The sequence below is a fragment of the Ischnura elegans genome, chromosome X (genome assembly GCF_921293095.1).
Source record: "Ischnura elegans chromosome X, ioIscEleg1.1, whole genome shotgun sequence".
NCBI lineage: Eukaryota > Metazoa > Arthropoda > Insecta > Odonata > Coenagrionidae > Ischnura > Ischnura elegans.
The window spans coordinates 9410784-9433147 of record NC_060259.1 but is presented as its reverse complement, the minus strand read 5'-3'; the positions used below and the strand labels follow the sequence as shown (position 1 = coordinate 9433147).

At 39.3% G+C, this 22364-nt stretch overlaps 1 protein-coding gene across 1 annotated transcript in view; it reads left to right on the top strand.

Annotated features, from left to right (window-relative positions):
- The window catches only part of LOC124170601 (dynein regulatory complex protein 11-like), an 86759-nt gene that overhangs the window by 25396 nt on the left and 38999 nt on the right, over positions 1-22364 (top strand). The window contains exon 8 of the mRNA XM_046549426.1: positions 3361-3509. Coding sequence (XP_046405382.1) covers positions 3361-3509 — 149 coding nt within the window. The remainder of the gene's footprint in view (positions 1-3360; positions 3510-22364) is intronic.

Sequence of the window (22364 nt, the reverse complement as noted above, 5' to 3'; positions counted from 1 at the left end):
CCATCATTTTGAGCAAATGACAGCCTTTTTCTCAGAGTGAAGTCATATTTAAGGAGAAAAAGTGAACTTTTTAAATTGCAATGAATAATTGAATCAGTGAAGGCAATGTGAAAATTATTCTCTAAATTACTGCCTTCATGCAAAATGATGAGTGACACTTCCTAATCAAAGGGTCTAAATATTTTTATGGTATCTGCATCTAATTCTATTTATTAGGATTTTAAGAATAAATTACACGCATGGTAAAATGAACTGCATATCCCTTTCCAGCTTCACAGCAGATGAACTGATAATTTTTAACGGTAATTGGTTACACAAATGTTAGAATTTTTGTAATATATCACCATTTATGAAATCGTAATTTCAAACAAGAAACAGACAGCAAACTAAAACAAAAATAGATTACATTAATATAAATGCAGATAAAAAAATACTCTTTTGTGCTTTCATTTGCATATTTGAAGCTATAACCATCTCTATCAGATTACTTCTCCACATAGACTGCAAAGGCATAACAACTACCTATTGATGCTCTCAAATATTGTCCCACTCTTTGGTTATGCTATACACTCTACTCTTGACAACTCAGCTGCTATCATGAAGCCAAACTTTCTCAAACATTATAATTATTAGTACTATATAAAAATACAACTGTGCATGCAGTCAAGCAGTGGCACAATGAGGGTAGGGTTTTGGGGGATTAAACCATCTCTGAGAAATTTGAAAATGTAAACTATTTTACTTAACTGGATAAATATTACTCATAGAATAGCATAAGGATTAATAAAATATCCCTCAGAAAGTCGTAAAACTCACCTTTTTGAATCTTAAAAATTTTCTGGGGGAGGGAATCCACACCCTCTGCATTCCATACCCCCAGTATTAGTTGCTCCTAAAATCCCCCCTCACCTTAATTCCTAGCCAGTGGCACGTGTAAGGATGAATAAAATATCTCTCAGAAAGCCGTAAAATACACCATTTTGAACCATTTATCTTTAAAATGCGGCAATTTATTTATCTTGCACCTACCTGATGAATGAAAATGAACTTTGTTTTTCCACATAAATATTTATTTAATCACGACCGCGGTTTCGACGCACTGCGCCATCAACCTCGCACCTACCAATTATCCTGGTGGTTATACCATACCCCACACACACCGGTGTTAGTTGCATCTAAACCCCCCCAACCATAATTCCTAGCTGCGCCCCTGTTCCTAGCTGCATGCCTGCAGTCAAGTGGTCCCTTAGCAAACACAAAACACCAAAGGAAGAATTTCACTGCAAAAAATCACTTGTCTCAACTGGGATTTGAACTTAGATATGTATCCAAGCTTTGGTCAGGTTTGGTACCAATCAATCAAATTTTTTAACCTTTTCCCTAAGAAAGACGAAAATATACGTCTGGACATTTTGATCCAGGAGACAAAACCTGCAAATTTTCGTCAGAGATTTTCCTATGCCGGTGAACGAATGCTGAATTTATACGTTTCCTAGCTCTCTCCCTTTTATGACAGTCGCGGGTGTGTGGTGCCTTTGTTTCAGGATCCAACACAGCAAGGCTTAGGCTTTACCCTCGAAATCCGGGACCAGGTAGCCGTACCCCTCATATTATATTACCCACCTTAATGGTATGGAACCACGGTCATACAATTGTTTATCCAATACTTTTGCAAAATAAATATTTGTTCCTTTCTCAAAAAATATACACTGAGAATTGAATTCTTTGTCTTGTGAGCACCGTTTACAATTTTTTGATGAAATTCTATGATAAATATTAACTTATATCTCGATTGCAGTATGAACATCAACATGGAAATTGTTGCTGCGTTAAATGCATTAATATTGATGGTAGAGCTACGTTCAAAATTTGACAATTTTCATAATAAAACGAGGAATTCAATTCGAAGTCTGCAATTTACATTCAAGCAACAATTATCCATAGCTAATTCATCTAACCAACGCATGATTGACCGTGAACTAATGCTGCTGGAAGGATGATAAACCCCGAAAGGAGGGAGCCCAACTACCCTCGGAGTCCGAGATAATGCAGAGTCCCCGGTAGGACGTGTCGAATAAGGTTGGTGCTGAGTGTGCATGACTATCAACGAGACCCTTCTTAACGAATGTCCCGCAAAAATGCTCCATACAGAGAGTATGGAAGAGTTTCTTGGGGCTCAGTATAGCAGTCATGCTAAGGCAAGAACTTCACCGTCTCGAAAGGGTTAAGGCATAACAAGGAATGACGGCATCACAGAAATCACATCATAACTGGAATTTAACCCTTTCGAGACGGCGGAGTTATCGTCTTAGCATGACTGCTGTACTGAGCCCCAAGAGACTCATCTTTCTTGTGGTACGGAGCATTTTTCACATAAATTGCAGACTTTAAATTGAATTCCTCATTTTTTTCTGAGCATTGTCACATTTTAAATGAAGTTCTGAGGTCAACATTAACGCATTTAATGCAGCAACAATTTCCATGATGATGTTTATGCAGAACTCAAGATATAAGTTAATATTTATCGTAGAATTTTGTTTAAAAATTGCAAAAGCTGCTCAAAAGACATAGAATTCAATTCTTAGTTTATATTTCTTGGGAAAAGAACAAATATTTATTTTGAAAATTGACTGGATAAACAATTGTATGACCGTGATCCCTTACCGCTAAGAGGGGTAATAAAAGACGAGGGGTCAGGGTACCTGCTCCTGGATTCCGAGGGTAAAGCCTAAACCCTGCCCGAAGTATTGGGTCCCGAAACGAAGACGTCGCACACCCGCGACCGTCATAAAAGGGGGAGAGCTAGGAAGCATATATATACGGTTTCATTCACTAGTGTCAGAAAATCTCAGACGAAAATGTACGGCTTTCGTCTCCCGGGTCAAGAAACCTCCACGCGTATATTTACGTCTTTAGTAGGGTAAAGGTTAAAAGGTTAAAGTTCTTATCCCAGCCAAGTGATTTTTTTCTATTGCATCTCCTCCTCTTGATTTTTGCAAGCAAAGGTCAGCTGAATTCTTATTCACATGTTTATGTATTACTTTAAAAAATATTGTTTATACATGACAGACTAGGTAGGATTACTCTTCCAATAGTGACTTTGTAAGCAGGTTTTCAATGTCTCAATGTCTTAATTATAGTGTGAACTTGTGATAGTAATCATCTTATTCAGGAAACCCACAAGGAAAAAGGACTGCAAAAATGGTGACTTAGAGATATAACTCCAGTTACTGGTTACTAGTTAACCATGGTGACTGGGCTGATCTTGGGAGATGTGAGACAAAATCTCCATTTAATCAATTTATATTTTTGCAGCAAATTCATTCCTCTTATCTTAATATTATAATTTATCCTTTACAGAAGTCTGGATGAATAAAAATGAATCCTCTAATTTCCATCAGACACATGATATGGAAATGATCACAAAAGAAAAAATGAAAAGTGTCAAGAAAGAAGTTCGAGCAACAGTTGACAGTTTAATGCGCTTGGAATTGACCAGAATGAAAGCAGTGAGTAATAATTGAAGTATAGGAGAGTGGGCCACAATGAGACAACAATCACTTTATCACTTTTCATATTTTTTCCAATTGATATAATGTATTATAATCTTGTCAGCTGATAACTTCACTATCGTATACACATTCTTACAATGATGATATGTAAATTTTAATGGCTTTAAAGCTATTTTACAAAAATCCCTTCTAGCATTTCAATGTGGCTCAATGTGTGGCCACAATGAGACATGGTAATTAATACAAGAATGATACATTTCAATAGCTATTAATTGTAAATTTTACTTACAAAGGAAGTTTATTATACATACCTATAAATTTTTTTACATTTAAAATACTAGTGATAAGGTCATGCATAATGCTTTAGTTTAAAGTTGTCAATTTAAAGTTGTCAATTTAAAGTTAACAGCAAACTTATTAAAAGAATGGAGCCATACCGCGTTACCCATTTGTGAAGGTTTCGGTAAAATCATTTTATAAAAAAAATCAATGAAACACTTAAGATAAGAGGAAAATAAAAATAAGATTTATTAGCTCAGCCCTGCGTGAGCAAATGCTCACTCTTTCATAGCGGAACGGAAGCAAATTTCCTTCCCTTCCGCTATGAAAGAGTGAGAATTTAGTGGAAAAAGCATTTTAGCAATCAAGCATTCAGTGGGAATGATCTGGAACAATTTCTTGAGAAGAGGAGTAAATGCTCAGAAATGAATGTACCGTATTAGCGTGTGTAAGAGGTGCACATGTGTAAGAGGCGCACCTCTATTTTGAGCATCGAAGCTATGAAGAAAAAAATTTTGCTGCATTTTTTTTATACTATCGCGCGGTGTTGCAGACGTATGCCTGGAATTTCAACAGTTATCGAAATTTCCTCTTTTAATACTAATTGAAAGAGGAAATTTTGATAACTGCAGCGGTAATAGCGGCAATAGAGGGAGTAGAAAGAGTTCCGATCCTCTCTTCACATACCCCGTTGCTCTACGATGCTTGTCCTACTCACGAACAATTTTATTTAAATGCTCTCGCAGGAGTATGCAATAGAATTGCAGCCGTGGAAAACTTTAAGGCAAAACACATCAGGCACATAGCAGGAACCTTCCCATGAGATTGCACAACAATCGGGGCAATCTGAGCGCCGTAGGATAATAACCACGTCGTAGATTTAACGGAGCCACACTCGGCCCTCCATCAGCCAATGCCTCTGCATTTATTTTTCCTTTCCGAGACCTCACAGGAAAATAGGAAAATATCAAGTTACAGGGGAACAATGGAAACGTGTTTCATCCCTACCCCGTCTCAGCAACTGACCTTGATCGATCTCCCAGTTTCTGGGGGTCAAATGCTAGGTGAGTCATCTACTGAGCCCGAAGATATCTCGATAGCTTTCAATAATTGTATGACACGCACGAGGTTCAAAAAAAGAAAGATCTTACTCGACGCATATCTGACAGAATTTAGGTTTTTTAAGTTCTAATTGTTTGACACAAAGATTTATAGTTACAACAAGGCTACTAATATTCGAAATAGTCCAAACAGCACACTTTCGGAAGAAACAAGCGTAGCATAAGCGCATTCAAACAAGACGAGACGGACTGGTTACTTCAGGCAACGCAAACTGCGTGTATCACATTGCTGCGCCTTCGCCCCTTCGCTTTGGAGGCAACGACGTCACATGCAAGATCGGACGTGTTCGTCCCTTGCTCCTTCGCTCATAGCCGCGTAGCTTGAAATACAGAGGGGAGGGAGCGCGCTCCTTCCCCTCAACCTCTCCTTCCGCGCTCTTCACTTATAAGCATTTCTGATTTCTTCTATCCACAATTTAGTCCAACAATGAGCACACTCGTTCCAATTTTTTTAAGCGCAGGTTTTGACACCAATATAATTTTCAGTTGTAAAAATCCTCATATTAGCGTCTGAAGATGATTTTTGAAAAATCACGTGCTCAGCGTAATGGAAATTGCTCGGCAAGACAGATCTTGACTACTAACCAGGTATGTCCTTCAAAACTATGCGTTTCTCTACGTTTGATAAGCGATTACTACATGCAGTATAAATGCCGCGGGATGCCCACTCGTGGCAGTAAATTTAGCGCGCCCTCCGGAGCGAAAACCCCGCGCGATCTTTTCCATGTTCACCTCTGGGATACCGACGTGACGGCGCGATGCTTACAAAAAAAGCAAACAGGAGCATTTTAAAAATACGTCACTAAGGGAGAAACTCCCCTGCCTGCCGCTTGTTTTTGACCTAGGATTACAGATGACTCACACTGAAAACCAATGCCGCTCAGTTCCCCTTAGACTTGCGACCAGTGAAGGGGAGGGGGGAAGATAAGAAGTTTGTGTAAGAGGCGCACCCTCATTTTCGGCTGCAATTTCTGGGAAAAAAGGTGCACCTCTTACACGCGCTTATACGGTATCTCCTCCAGACTAGATGCATCAAGGAAGTTTTTCATAATCAAGGGGATTATTTGTTGTTGGTAGCTATATAATGATATCAAATTTGTTTTTATCAAACAGACAGATTTTAAAGCATGAACAACTATGATTTTAGGAGAAATCTTCAAAAATACAAGATATGCTCTGTCAAGAAATGTATTTCACCTTTCTGAAATGTTTACAATGCCCAGATTTACACTAAGAGATGACAAACAAATTTAAAAACACCATACAACCTTTTTATGGACTAAGCTCATAATGCAGGGCTATCATAAAAGAATGATGCTGCTGCAGTAACCCATAGGATGATATTAGGGATAGGGTGGCCGAGATTTATAGAGACTGGCTGGTTCCTGCTTGTGTGCCTTGAGGAGGTCACTTCAAGTGCAGCACTCCATCTGTTGGATGTGACGTTAAGCCGTGGTCCCCTTTGCACCTTTTGTTTGTACACCCTTGCCGATGCTGAATTTCTCTCCTGCCGCGCCAATATGGGTGCACACATTGAAATTTATTAAACATGCAAAAAAACTGTTTGAGAAGAGAAATAAAAAAAACATGAACGGTAAATAATTCTGTTTTCATTTAAACCATGTTCAAAACTGCACCATTCTTTTATGAATACTCTGTAATATGGAGAAAATTATCATGGAGCTCATAAATGGTCATCTCAGTCCATCTTCCCTTCATATTGCCCAGAAAATAGACCAGAACAAGATCCATAAATAAATTCATTACTGGCGATAGATACTTGTGCATTAATGTCACACACATAAGTAACATCAGGACTGAGGTTCATATGGATGGGTACATAGAAAGCTTTACGAAAGTTTAAATTCAAATGTTACCTTAGGAAGAAAAATGCACCCAGCATTGTAGATGCCAATGGCTTGGTCAGTGTAAGATGGGTGTATGAATAAGGAGCCTTGCCACAAATAGTACCAACCACAATTCCTTTAGTTGAATATGTTTCTTGCATTTCTGCATAATTTGGTTGCAATTAAAACCATTTTCATTCCGTTGCTCATTTCTGTCTGCATTTGGCCCACAAAATCATTTTCCTGAAGTTTCTTGGTTATAAAAATGGAAAACAATTCATAATGGTCTTCATGTTCCTCAAAATTTAGCATTTGCGGACTTTTTTTACTCCTGTATTTTTTAGATACACCTAATGATGCATAGTTTTCTACTGCATGAACACCATTTATGAAATTAAGGTACATGCCTCCCACTTTCAATTTACTAGTCTGCTACAATTTCCACTACGAACACCTCACTTTTAAAATTCTTCATTGAATATCTTGTAAAAATCGTAGAAGAGAAATCAGTGGATCATAAAATAGTCCTCCACAAGATAAGTGGAATAATCATACAAAGGTGAAATAATATATACATTTTTCGCATAACCAAACTGATATCAGCAGCCTTGGCTTCATCTCCTCCAATAGAATCTGGATTTACTTAGACCAGACTTTGGTAATCCACCGCCAGTACTTGTCCTTCAAAGCCTATTCAAAGTGGCCTGCAAAACAATTTAAAGCACAAACTTTTACTACATAGAAAATGCTCATTATGAATATTAATTCCTTTTATTAAGTAAACCTATAATTTACTAATAAAAATGCCTTGAGAAGGCTGTTATTTGCATCCCTTGTTGCCATACCAACTCTAGCCTACAGCTGTACGCATGAAATTTTTCCAATCCCTACTTTTGATGAAAATATGGAAAACATTAAATGGACATTAAATACCACGGTACCACCATAATCTTGCACATAGCACAATATTCACTATGCTTACTCCAAGTAATTTCTGATATGTATGTACATAACCTTTGTGCTTCGAACATCTACCTTCACGCAGTTCAGAAAACTACAAATATGCTACTTAAGAGGGGTGAATAGTGCTGGTGTCCTGTTTTAGGCATTAGAACATTAAAATTTAACTGTATTATTACAGCAATACTGTGAGGCAATGCGTTTTTTGTGAGCAAATTTTCAATATTTTTTAAAATCTTAACGTAGCAGGCTCTTTTGCCTATTCATTTGCTATTGCGCCGGCATATTTTTCTTAAACAAGCACAATAATGCATAAGATTGTACTGGTAGCAATAGGAAATTTACGTGAGTGGTACTAATGTGTAAACCACATAAAATGACCTGTTGGAGTATTAACATTGAAAATAGGAGAAAATTAAATTCAATTCTTGCTATATGGGACTCGAACTACATAATTCTTAAATTCCTGACATTATCTTCTTCACCCCCAAAACACAAGAAAACCTAATAATTTACTCTACCCACCTACATATTTGATCGATTAAGAACTACTGTGAAGTAATCTATGTGTTTCAAATAAAATATTTGCAAATAACACTGGAGAAATTTAGTTGACTCTGAAGTGCGACCCATAATTAAGTAGCCGTGTAATGATGTAAAGGCTATTGTTAAATGTATGTGATAGCAATGAAAGTAGTTTACATATTTAATATTTCATTTAAGTGACGGGAAGGGGGAATGACCAGAAAACACGACAGGGTCAGTGGCGCCGACTCAATGGGGCCTGAGGGGGCCCGAGCCCCCTCAAAGATTCGTTTGGGGTGCGGAGCCCCCTCAATAATTCAATAAAATATTTAAGTTATATTATGCTTTGTGAAATCACAAAAATATATTGGTAATTTTTATATCCCATGTTTGACGATAGTTACCTTTTAAAATAAATTCAACAATGCGTTAAAACAAATAATTATAAGGTTAAGCAAAACTAAGTCAAGTAGTGTGAATCATGATAGTGTTTCGGTGCTGCGACACACTTTGAATTTAACCTCTTCTCGGGGCAAGACCTCCGATATGGGCCCCCCCAATATTTTTTATAAGTCGGCGCCCCTGGACAGGGTAGACAGATTTCATGCATCGCTGAATGCAGCAGCACGTATGACTCGGAGACCTTACTTTTCATATGCCCCTCGTACAATTGATATAAGCTATTGCCACCACCAGACCAGTATCAGACAGCCCAGCATGCAACCCCAGTGAGCTGTTGTCACTATCCCCCATTGGCAGCAGGCAGCCTGGCACTCAGACTGAGTCTTCTCCCCACACAAAGCTATGCTGGCCTCGACATATTGGATGTTTTGCAAAGACCAAGTATCCACGAGCCATGTAGAGCCATTCTGTTGAGTTTTGCCTAGCAAGTTAAATCGTTGTGGTTACGTTTATGGTACTTGAGATACCGTATAAGCGCGTGTAAGAGGCGCACCTTTTTCCCCAGAAATTGCAGCCGAAAATGAGGGTGCGCCTCTTACACAAACTTCTTATCTTCCCCCCTCCCCTTCACTGGTCGCAAGTCTAAGGGGAACTGAGCGGCGTTGGTTTTCAGTGTGAGTCATCTGTAATCCTAGGTCAAAAACAAGCGGCAGGCAGGGGAGTTTCTCCCTTAGTGACGTATTTTTAAAATGCTCCTGTTTGCTTTTCTTGTAAGCATCGCGCCGTCACGTCGGTACCCCAGAGGTGGACATGGAAAAGATCGCGCGGGGTTTTCGCTCCGGAGGGCGCGCTAAATTTACTGCCACGAGTGGGCATCCCGCGGCATTTATACTGCACGTAGTAATCGCTTATCAAACGTAGAGAAACGCATAGTTTTGAAGGACATACCTGGTTAGTAGTCAAGATCTGTCTTGCCGAGCAATTTCCATTACGCTGAGCACGTGATTTTTCAAAAATCATCTTCAGACGCTAATATGAGGATTTTTACAACTGAAAATTATATTGGTGTCAAAACCTGCGCTTTAAAAAATTCGAACGAGTGTGTTCATTGTTGGACTAAATTGTAGATATAAGAAATAAGAAATGCTTATAAGTGAAGAGCGCGAAAGGAGAGGTCCAGGGGAAGGAGCGTGATCCCTCCGTCTTCGAAGCAAGCAACGGAGTACGGAGAGGAAGGAGCGCGCTCCCTCCCCTCCGTATTTCAAGCTATGAGCGAAGGAGCACGGGATGAACACGTCCGATCTTGCATGTGACGTCGTTGCCTTCAAAGCGAAGGGGCGAAGGCGCAGCAATGTGATATACGCAGTTTGCGTTGCCTGAAGTAACCAGTCCATCTCGTCTTGTTTGAATGCGCTTATGCTACGCTTGTTTCTTCCGAAAGTGTGCTGTTTGGACTATTTTGAATATTAGTAGCCTTGTTTTACTCATAAATCTTTGTGTCAAACAATTAAGAGCTTAAAAAACTTAAATTCTGTCAGATATGCATCGAGTTAGATCTTTCTTTTTTTGAACCTCGTGCGTGTCATACAATTATTGAAAGCTGTTGGGATGTTTCATTTAATGCCATAATAAGAGAGATAAACTTGGATCCGCATTATGCGTCACAACACGTTTATTTACACGACAGCCATTACACTAGCATTGAACCGGAAGTACCAAAAAAAAATTGACACTCATAAACAAACGAGATACAAAAACATACATAAAATAAAACACACCTCGGCGGCAATTTAAATTTACAACACCTCCCCATAAATTGACGCCATGCATAGTCCTTGCATACAGTTTTTATGCTTGACCTTGCCTAATGGCTTAGTCAAAATGTCTGCTGGCATTTCACTAGTGGACAAGTAATGCACATTCACTTCACCTCTTCTGTGACATTGACGTATAAAGTGACCCTTAGCAGATATATGCTTTGTTCTTCCATGAAAAACTGGGTTTTTGCACAACTTCAACGCACTTTGATTATCATTATGCAAATTCACAACCTCGTTTTTCTTGCCTGTGAAGGCTGCAAGTAAACTTTGCAGGCTGAGGGCCTCAGTGCACGACTCTGACAAAGACAGGTATTCTGCCTCAGTCGAACTTAGGGCAATACTCTTCAACTTTCTGCTTACCCATGAGATCAAACATTTCCCAAGCATGAATGCCTGCCCTCGATACGATAAACCATCACTATCATCAAACACAAAACCAGCATCTACATTGCCATTTAAATTCACATCTGTGGCCTTTTTATACACAAGTCCAATATTCGTAGTTCCCTTCAAGTAGGTACCTCAGTACCCTTTTCGCTAAATTCCAGTGCACATCCTGATAATTACTATTGTACCCACTAAGAACACTTACAGCAAATGATATATCAGGCCAGGGGGTCTATTCTCTAACTCGAAGCGCGGTAGCTTTCTGGTGGAAAGATGCTTAATTAAGCTACTTGCTCCCACTTGTATTCTCTAACGCTGAAGCTCCGGCGAAGGGAGCTTGCAGAAGCTACCGGTAGCTTATTAGGCTCCAACCCTTATTCTCTATGGGATTTGAAGCTACTTCCGTAGCTTCAAACTAGCTACCACGGTAGCTTCGCGAAGCGCGCCCTCGAACCCCGCGCTTCAGCTAGCTACCATCAAGGGTGCGGTCCGTTGAACGCTACCAATGCTTCGGAGCGCCACCAAGCGGTCCGTTATTCGCTACGGAGCGCTACAGGTTAGGCTGTGACGTCACGGCAAACGTCATACACCCGTTTCCCGCCTCGCTCCGGACCAGCTCCAGACGCTCCCCTGAAAACTTGGGTCAGCGGAGGAGCGAGTCAATTTTTGGCGGAAATTCGAAGGGAATGCACTGAGGCAATGGAGAGTTTACTCACGTTGCAGATGATGGACCCTGAATGTGGACGCCTTTCTCCTATATAAGTGACTACGAAGTAACGGAGTAGACGCACTTAGTAAATAGATGTAAATTTAATTGTGATTTAAATAAATATATAGCAAGAACTAAATATCGACAAACATTCTCGTATCTCCCCCGAAATGAACTCAAATGTCTTTGGAAGCAGCCTTTACATACAAAAGGCAACAAAAATTATTAAAAGGGGCATGTAATTGTTGTATCCAGGGTGGTAGCCCTGTCCCAAGGATAAGACATGTGAGGACGGGGCACGCCCGGCAGTTGTTGGCGGGACTACGCCATGCGTTGTATCGTGCATAGCCCAGAATTAAAAGTTTATTTCCTAATGGACTCTTGTGTTTTCCTGCAATAGAACAATTTGGCGACGAGGATGGGATATTTGGAGTCCGATACTGTCGTGGGTTATGTGTCGTGTGGTTGAGGCTTTACGTGAGTTTCGGAAAAAAAAAACTGATCGGTCGACCGCGCCTGTGGTACGTGCCATTCTGTATCTTCACGGACCTATTGCCTAAATATGAGTATAGGAGTTTTTGATCAAAGTGTTGAGAGCATCTCGACCTACCTTCTGCGCCTAAACAGCTATATGAGGACATTACGTCCTCCTGTTGAGGATCTCGGCAAGAAGGATTTCTTAATTGGTCACATAGGAGGGGCAGCATTGGAGAAGCTAGCTGTGAATCTTCACCCTCTCACACCGGACCAGCTGACTTACGAACAATTAGTGGAGGAGCTTAAGACCATATTTACACCGGTGCGCTTCTTTCGTGCTGAGAGGCTGATCTTTCAACGTCGTGTTCGTGAACCCAATGAAAGTTTTTCGGAGTATGCCCTGGCGTTAAAGAAGTTGGCTGCCACCTGTGATTTTGGGAACAGTATGGAAGATAGATTAATTGACCAATTTCTGTATGGTCTTAATAGTGAAGAAATAACCACTAAATTGGCTGGCGAAAATGTTCCTTTTAAGAGATTCGTGGCCAAAGCGTGCTATATGGAAGGATCTGCGGAATACGCCAAAAGCACTGGGGATAGTCCTGCCTCAGTTTCGGTAATTAATAAGAGATCTCAACCTCACTGTAAGCCATTGTCACCAAAGAACATTGTGAAATGTTTTAATTGTGGAGGGCCTCACTATGCTAACTCATGTGACAAGCCTTTGAAGTGTACCCATTGTGGCAAGGACGGGCATTCAGTGAAATTCTGCCGTCAAAAGAGTAAAGATAAGTTCAAAATGAAAAGATGGTAAAATCCGTGCTAGAACAGACACCAGAGGAATCTAGTGACGAAGACTGCCACAGGCATGTGGGGTTGTTGCAGTTGCATCAAGTGCAGGGAACCCAACGAAATCGGCGCACGTTGACTGTTCAGATTAATGGTGCACCTGTAACTATGCAAATAGATTCGGCCGCAGATGCATCCTGTGTAGGAGAAGATATTTATAAGAAACATTTAAGCCACTTGAAGTTGACGCCCACCTCTATGTTATACAATTGTTCCAGTGCCCCCTTATCATTACTCGGCGAATGTCAGGTTAATGTTATGTTTGAAGGAATTGAATATGTGTTACCTCTGGTTGTGCACAAAGGGAAGTTTCATTGCTTGATGGGTCTTCCGTGGCTAGAAGTGCTTCCTATAAATTGGTACAGTCTTTTCCCAAAGAAAGCTGTAAATGTGGTTGCCAATGGTAAAACTGTGTTAGAGGATCTTAAGAAAGAGTTCCCTTCTGTATTCTCTGGAAAGCCTGGGCTAATCAAGGGTTATGTCGCCCAGATTGTATTGAAACCAGATTCTGTACCAGTTTTTGTATCTCATAGACAAGTGCCTATTCCATTGCGAGACAAGGTAAGAAAAGAGTTGAAAAAAATGGTTGAACAAGGGATTTTGGAGCCCACGACCAACACACAGTGGGGTACTCCAATTGTAGTGGTCCCGAAATCCAATGGCGAGGTGAGAATCTGTGGGGATTACAGTTGTTCAGTAAACCGTTGTCTGAGTATGGATCATTACCCACTACCACTGATAGACGATTTGTCTTTACTAAAAGGTGAGTGTTTCTGTAAAATTGATCTTTCTCAGGCATATCTACAGTTAGCCGTTGGTAAAGAATCACAATCTATATTAACTTTGAGCACCCATGTAGGTTGTTTTAAAGTAAAGAGAATGCTGTATGGGATAGCTTCTGCGCCCGCTATTTTCCAGCAAACCGTTGAAAAAATCTTACAGGGTATTCCTAACTTATTTGTGTATCTTGATGATATTCTTATTTATGCTGAAAATTGGTGTGACTGTTCCTCTGTTTTAAAACAGGTATTAGGGCGATTGGCCCAACATAACATTGTCATTAACGTACCTAAGTGTGAATTTTTTGTTAACAGAGTCATATTTTTAGGTCATGTGCTAGATTCTCATGGGTTACATGTTGAAGAATCTAAGGTTAAGGCTATTGTGAATATGGGTGCGCCTTCAAATGTGTCTGAGTTGAGTAGTTTCCTAGGAGCTGTCAAATTCTATTATAAATTCCTCCCAGATGCATCTACTTTTATGGAACCCTTAAATAAACTATTGAAGAAAGATTTCCCTTGGTCTTGGGGTAAAGAACAAAAGGAAGCCTTTGCAAAATGTAAGACAGCCCTTAGTAGTAGCCAGGTACTTATTCCTTATTCCCTTAAGTTACCTATTAGACTAACTTGTGATGCCTCTCAAGTTGGGGCTGGGGCAGTTCTATCTCACATTCTCCCTTCAGGGGAAGAGCGCCCAGTGGGCTTTGCCTCAAAAACTTTTACCTCCACCGAACGCAATTATGCTCAAGTGGAGAGAGAGGCTGCAGCAGTAATTTTTGGTGTCACCCATTTTAACAAATTTCTTTGGGGGAGAGAATTTGAACTGGTTACTGACCACAGTTCTCTCACAATAATTTTTGGGTCAAAGACTGGTGTCAAGCCCCTCGCTGCTGCACGTCTTCAGCGTTGGGCAGTATTACTGCATGGCTACAGATTTAAGATTGTGTATAAAAAAGGGATAAATATCCCTCATGCTGATGTTTTAAGCAGACTTCCATTGGCAGATGATACACCAGTGGAGTCTCCTGAAAATGTAATATGTTTAGTTAAGACATTAGGTGTACCTTTGAATGCCCAGTCGATTGTGCTAGCCACAGAAAAAGATCCTGATTTATTAAAAGTACGGATGTACATCCAGCATGGCTGGCCCTCTAAATGTGATGATCTGCGGTTACAACCTTACTTTAAGAGACAGTTAGAACTCTCTATTAATAACCAGTGTGTCACCTATGGTTCGAAAGTTTGTATCCCAAAAGCTCTACAACGTGATGTCTTAAATTTGTTGCATGATCAACACCCAGGAATGAGTAAAATGAAAGCACTTGCTCGTGGTTATGTCTATTGGCCCACTCTTGACCAGGACATTGAAATTATGGTAGCTTCTTGTGAGCCATGTCAACAGGTCCAAAACTCACTTCCTCAAATACCATTTTCTCCTTGGGCATGGCCAAAATCTAAGTGGGAGAGAGTTCATGCCGACTTTTGTTATGTAGAAAATAAGACATTGCTTATTGTGGTAGATGCTTATTCTAAGTGGCCGATTGTTGTTATTATGAAGGAAACAAGTTCTTCTGCAGTAATTGAAAAACTTGAGTCCATGACAGCTGCATATGGGTTGTTTAAAGTGTTTGTCTCCGATAATGGCCCACCTTTTCAGTCCCAAGAAATTAGTGAGTTTCTTACTAGTATGGGTGCCAAACATCTGTTTTCTCCCCCATACTTACCAAGAGCAAATGGTCAGGCAGAGAAAACTGTGCAGCATGTAAAACAGGCTCTAAAGAAATCGGTGCTTGATAAATCATGTGAAGTATTGTCCTTGCAGCGTAGGATTAACAAATTCCTAATGGCTTATCGTACGACGCCACACACTGTAACTAAGATAGAACCTGCAGAGTTATTCCTGGGGAGGAAGCTTAGAACAAAGTTGTCCCTATTAAATCCAATGAGCATTGTGGAAGACCGGGTGACTTCCTGTAATGAGAAGGTGGCCTCCAAACATAGCACTAAATTACCGGAATTGAAAGAGGGTGATACGGTGTGGACACAGGGTGTTAAACACAATGTAAAACAATGGAAACCTGCGACAATAGTAAAGCAAGTGAGTGCCAAGTCCTTTGATGTCTTGTGTGATGGGAAACTAAAAAAAAATGTCTCCCTTCAATTCCTTCGTCCAAGAATTGTGTCCTGTGAAGATAAGAGAAATGAGTTTACCCCACCTGCTAATGTCAATACCGAGGAGGTTGCTAAAATCCCACTTCCCCAAAATGATATTTCCGAGTCAGACAGTCCAGGATCTGCTACCCATGAGAATACTCATGAACCCTTGCCTAGAAGCCCTGTATTGGCTAAGCCTTGTTCTACTCCCTTGAGTCGCCCATCACGAAAAAGGCAGCCACCAAAATATTTGAATGATTTTCTTATGTAATGTATCTTATGTTTTCATGTATTTAATTTTCATGTTTGTAAAGGGTTATTTTAGTGGAGGGGAGTTGTTGTATCCAGGGTGGTAGCCCTGTCCCAAGGATAAGACATGTGAGGACGGGGCACGCCCGGCAGTTGTTGGCGGGACTACGCCATGCGTTGTATCGTGCATAGCCCAGAATTAAAAGTTTATTTCCTAATGGACTCTTGTGTTTTCCTGCAATAGAACAGTAATATAAAGAAAGGATTGTAAGAACATATATCGACAAATTTACTCATGCCATAAATTAAAATCTGAAGAAAAATAGGATATACATGAAATAGATTAATGTTTTTTAATAGTCGTTAACCATGATAAGTTAATATGTTTCAACTGGGAAAACGGTAGAGTACCTACTTTTTCCTTTACTAGGGTAATGAGTTTCATTGAGAAGGGTAGGCGAGGGTTGGTGTGAGAAATACAGTCCAAAGTTTCTTCCTTTACTATGTGGAGCCTCGATATTGAAAAATAAAATTCATTTTAATGATATTCAAATATATTTATTAATATTCAATGATCATAGTCACCTCAATTCGCAATTAAAACCACATCTCCGATTTCATAATCCCAGTTTGCCCACCCTCGTTCATTTCCGCCATCTTGACTTCGCTCCTGACCGGTCCGAAAAGAAATTCTCGTAGCGAACGTAGCGCCTATGGACCGGTGCTCCGGAGCACTTCCGTCTGTAGCGTCTGGTAGCGAAAGTAGCATTCATTGGACCGCACCCCAAAATACATAGGGAATTCCCATAGGGCATGGCCACCTATAATACAGGCCGGAACATGCAATTTGGCGACAGCGCTTTACGTGACGTCAGGGGTGCTACTCTGCACATCGCCTGGGGTGCGGTGGATCGGCCTCTCAGCTGTTGACGTTAATACGGTTGGACCTCCGTTCACCTTCCCTAAAGTTAAGCTAAAAATTACGGTAGGGTTGAGTTATTCGAGTAGTTATATTTCGTATTTTAACAGCTATTTATTAAAAGTAATCGTGAGAACTAATAACAAGCCAAGGGATACGAGAGATTATGCACGGAAATATATTTAAGTACTGCGATCGACGTCCCAGAAGTTCAGACCAAGAAGGAAATACCGTTTAGTTTACTACTTAACCCATTAGTTGTTAATATGGAAGAACACCCTATAAAATTTATTGACTTAGAAATAAAGAGCGGCTTTTAAATAAACATCATTTCACCTCCCTGCATAACCTAAAAAATTAACATGTTAAAAAGTAATGCGTTATTTTCTAGCACCTTTCGTCGCGGTATTTCAGGAGAGAAAAATAATTTATGAAGTTCAACAACATTTATTTAAAATAAAAATCAGATATATACATTTTCCGGTAAACATTTCATATTGAAGAGGTCAAACAACCTCACAATGTCACAAGACATGGCCATAAAAGCATAAATATTACTCCAGAAAGTGGAATAAATAAAAGCTGCCACAGGTTCTTAATTTCAATTTCAGCCGGAAACAACCTCCATAGATCTTGCCATTTGAAGTTCACCGATGAACCGTCACCAGCAACAGCTATCAGTTTCACAGGCACCACATTACCTGATGGAAAAAATGATCAGTACAAATGTTAGGGCTAATTAGAAAACTATGTGATATAAAAAAAACTAGTCTTAGCATTATATAAATTGGACAACGTTTAAAAAATATGAAGCCACAAGGAAGATAAATATATATTCAATCTAATATTTCTTAACAACAAGATCAGTATAATGAAATATTGACTACTTCCGAATTGGAAAAATGTCTCAACAAATAACATTATACTAACATTTAACTCAATACTTATTAAAAGAAAATCAAATTTTACAAACGAGAGGAAATTATTGAATTAATCTCGATAATTGTAGCCACAACAGGTTCTTCATAATTGATTATATGACCAAATTTTCAAGGTTCACTAACAAACGTTCACTCAAAAGGGAGTTTTAGCTGCAGAGAAAAGTATTATATTGTTCTAAATACTACATACATATACATATGTAATTTCACTCAGCACTCATGGATTTTCCAATATACCTACTGTATTGGAAGGCGGCTAGACGTCAATTTACTAAGTATTTTCAATCTGAAAACTTATATAGTCATTTCCTCAGAAGTTCTTTCATGTTCCACTAATTCATACAATATTCGTTCATTTCATCTTTAATTATTTCCACAGATTTTCATGCTTCACTGATCACAATAAGGAGTTTTACCTGCAAGAGAAAGATGGATTAGTTCAAAAATACCACGCATAGATATATCACTCAGTACCCTTGGATTTTCAATATACCTAGAATATTGTAATGCGGATAATTATCAATTAAGGTTCCCTTATCGATACGGGAACAAATATTGACATTTCATCAATGTTCTTTCATGTTCCACTGATTCATAAAATATTTGTTGATCTCATTTCCAAGATTAACATCTACTTATGTTCACAGGTTTTCATAGTTCACTGATCACAACAAGAAGTTCTACCTGCAAGGGAAAGATGAATTAGTTCAAAATACCACTTATATATTCCGTATCACTTAGTAGCAATTGATTTTCCAATGTACCTTCAGTAGTAGAAGGCGGCCAGATGTCAAATTAGCATGTATTTCGGAAATAATGATAAATATTATCATTTCATTAGCAGTCTTTTCCTGTTCCACTGATTCATACAATATTTCCTGATTTCATTTCTTAGAAGTACAACTCATCTACTTATTTTCACAGATTTTCATGGTTCACTGATCGCAATAAGAAGTTTTAAGAAGAGGAGAGGGCCTGAAACATTGTGGGAGTAGCACCAGGGGACAACTTTAGGCGATCTAACTCGTAACTTTTCACTTCAACGTTCTTATTCATGTAAGTTACACGGTGTAGGATATCCTGCTCATCAAAATGCTTGACGCAAACTATTGCGCTTGAAGAAAGATTCCAATCCTTCCGAGGGATATTCTTCAGCCACTTCTGTCTACTGCGTTCATCTTTGGTGAACTGGAACACAGTCACATACCCCTTGTTCTTGGTGGATAGGTAGTTGCTTCTGCAATATGGCACACGATAACGTTTGGGCACCTTAAATGAAAACAATGGAAAGTTGCATGAATAAAAATAGTTTCGCTGAACACAGAAAAAAAGGAGTGCATTCATGATTAGTTTGGAAAATATGAATGACATTAGTACCTAGAAACATTAATAGAGTTAATGAGTAGCCATTCTTCCTTCAATAATATACGACGTTATTATAGATACAGCTACACATAGTTATTCATAAGGCAACCAAATATAGCAATCACTGTTAACTCAAGAATAATAATATTATAAAAAACAACGCAGCATTTAAATACCCGACAAATACACTTCGTTTCATTTGTTCTCTTAATGTTCCTTCGTGGCCGGCCGCCAAGAGACGCAATGCTTTGGATGAAATACTGCTGAATATCCACTCACAATACACTGAGAATATCTTTTAACTATTTTACTTGCCGTAAGGCAAAACACAGTACAGAAAAATAATTCTTTTTCCCCATTTAAAACCAGTATTGTTGCACTCTCAATTCCCCTCCATTAATGGCCGGCCGGCATGTGATCACAACACTTTTGAAGTAATAAACGTGATTTTCCTCCTTCAGCTCCCAAAAATTATCTTTAAACTATTGTACGTACCTTTAGCCAATGGGATATCCACAAAATAAGTCCAGTTCTGCCTTTTTAACAAGAGATTTAATGCTTCTTTGGTCACACGGACACTCTTCACGCATAAGTCGCCATGCTCTTAAGCAAACACAATCGCACCCCGGCACAGCGTTGCCAAAATTCCATGTTCCGGCCTGTATTATAGGTGGCCATGCATAGGGCCATGGGAATTCCTATGAACCGCCGTGAACCAAGTGGCGCGTGTCGCTAATCTTTTGTTCTATCCCATCAGTCTTTCTTGACACGGCTAGCGATTGAGTGGTAAACAAGAAAAGTGTTGACTATTTTTGTTGTTTTGCGTAATTATTTTGGTAATTATGCATTTTCCGGGCTCCCGACTTTTTGCGATTTTTTTTCGTCCAATACATTCATAACAGTGTCCTGATTACGAAAATGATAATTATTTGTGGCGGAAAAGCCGGGAAATTACCTAAAAAGCGAAAAAATCGGAGAGAAAATATTCCAAATAAAGTGGTCATTTGAGTACTCAAAATGTTTGTAATATTATAGCAAACACATTCGTGCAAATATTTTTTAAATCGAATGTAAAATAAGCTCATTATTACGAATTACAAGCTGGAACTACTTTCTGGTACTGCACCGCGCGCAGCGATTCCTCGCGTACACCGCGAAATGCGAATAAGCCGAGGTGGGTTTGGGTCGGATCAGGGCAAGGTTTTCACGTTGAAATCACCGTATTTCGGACTTGTATCACTTTCCGGGCACATTTACGGGCTGGTCAACTAGTAAAAAATATCCCTCGAGCTGGTCCAATACATAACAAAGTGGGAGGTAGAAGTGGGTAAATCACTTTCCGGGCACATGTACGGGCTGGTCAACTAGAAAAAAATATCCCTCGAGCTGGTCTATACATAACAAAGCGGGAGGTAGAAGTGGGTAAATCACTTTCCGGGCTGGTCAACTATAGAGCGTTCCACATTTAGTTGACAGTACGGGCCTTATGGATAACAGTGTTGCCAAGCTTCCGCTCCGCCGGAAGGCATCCTAACAGCGTATGCAACCACACATAATATGGCGCCAAAATGGTTTAGTTCAAAAAGGAGTTAGGGATCGCACGAAAGACGGCGTAAATTAAGGAATTTTTTAGCGTAAATTACAATACCTTTGCTGCAATATAAAAGGAAAGGTCTTTTGTTATTTTATGTATGTAGTTATTCAATACACAAGCTGAATAATGAATAATCTGTAATGTAAAAAATAACAATAAATTGAAGGACAATAAAAATTATCGCCACTCCTGAATGAGACAAAATTTCTATTCCTCCCATATTATGCAATATTTTTTGGCTCTGGCTAGCATTACATGAAAGGCGATGTTGTATAAGACATCATAAATCTTTAATTTTACAAAATTTTCCCGTACTTGGTTTATTGTAAATTAAAGATCTCTTTTAAATCTGACATCTTCAAAGCTAATTTCCTTAATGCTCCTTTTCCTCCACATTGTAGTAGGCAAGGATTTCAATTTACTTGAGTAATAAGAGGCATTATCTACCACTATAATTGATCCTTCGGGTAAGTTTGCAAGAAGTGAGCGCTCAAACCATCTCTCGTAAAGCCCGTATGACACTTGCCAATTTATTGGCCAATATATTGGCCAATAAATTGGCCCAATATTGGTAAAAATATTGGGCTTTACGCATCGTATGACACGTACCAATATTTACACCAATATTGGCCGTTATAGTGTTCTAATACCCCACTAGATAACGCCACATAACACAAAATGACAAAAGAGCATCTCAAGACGCAGGTTAATTGCCAATGAGCTACAGAATGGGAGGTGGCATAATAATTGTAAATTTAATAACTATTTCGAGGGGCTGCAAAGATATTCTCGAATTGCTCGAAATTTCATTCGGGTGAGTTCCTTGAATGATGAGAGATAGGCAATATGGTGATCTCATAGGTGAGCCAAGATAACGTAGCGGCTCGTTTTGGCTGGAATATGTTCATCGAATAAACAGAGATTGTGTCATCAATTGGGACTTTCACCCGAAACTTTAGCGCTCAAATCATGAAAAATAGTTTAATAATTGTAAAATAAACAAAATATAGACGCTATCGAGGAGAAACACGACGTTTTTATTCATTAAATATCCGAAATGTTATTTCCGAATTACCCACTTTAGACAGTTGATGTTTGTGAATTTATATTCTCTCAAAGTACACATTAATTATTTGAGCTATTTCATGGGTTGCTATGCTTGTGAAGTTTTTATATATGATATTAAAATTCCGAGGTGCAATGTTTTGCAAAGAGCTTCTAGTTTTGGCCACTAGGAGTCGACAAGACTGAGTTCTGATTGGAGATTGGCCTCGAGAAAATAGAACCTGTTCTAAATTGTAGATTGGCCAAGAAATTGTGCCCAATATTGTGAAACTGAGATTGGGCTAGAAATTGGCGTGTGTCAGTGGGTACACAATCCAATATCCAATGGATTGGCCAATAAATTGGCAAGTGTCATACGGGCTTAACACTCGCCACCCACTTCTTCATGCTCATCCATTGAGTTATTTTTG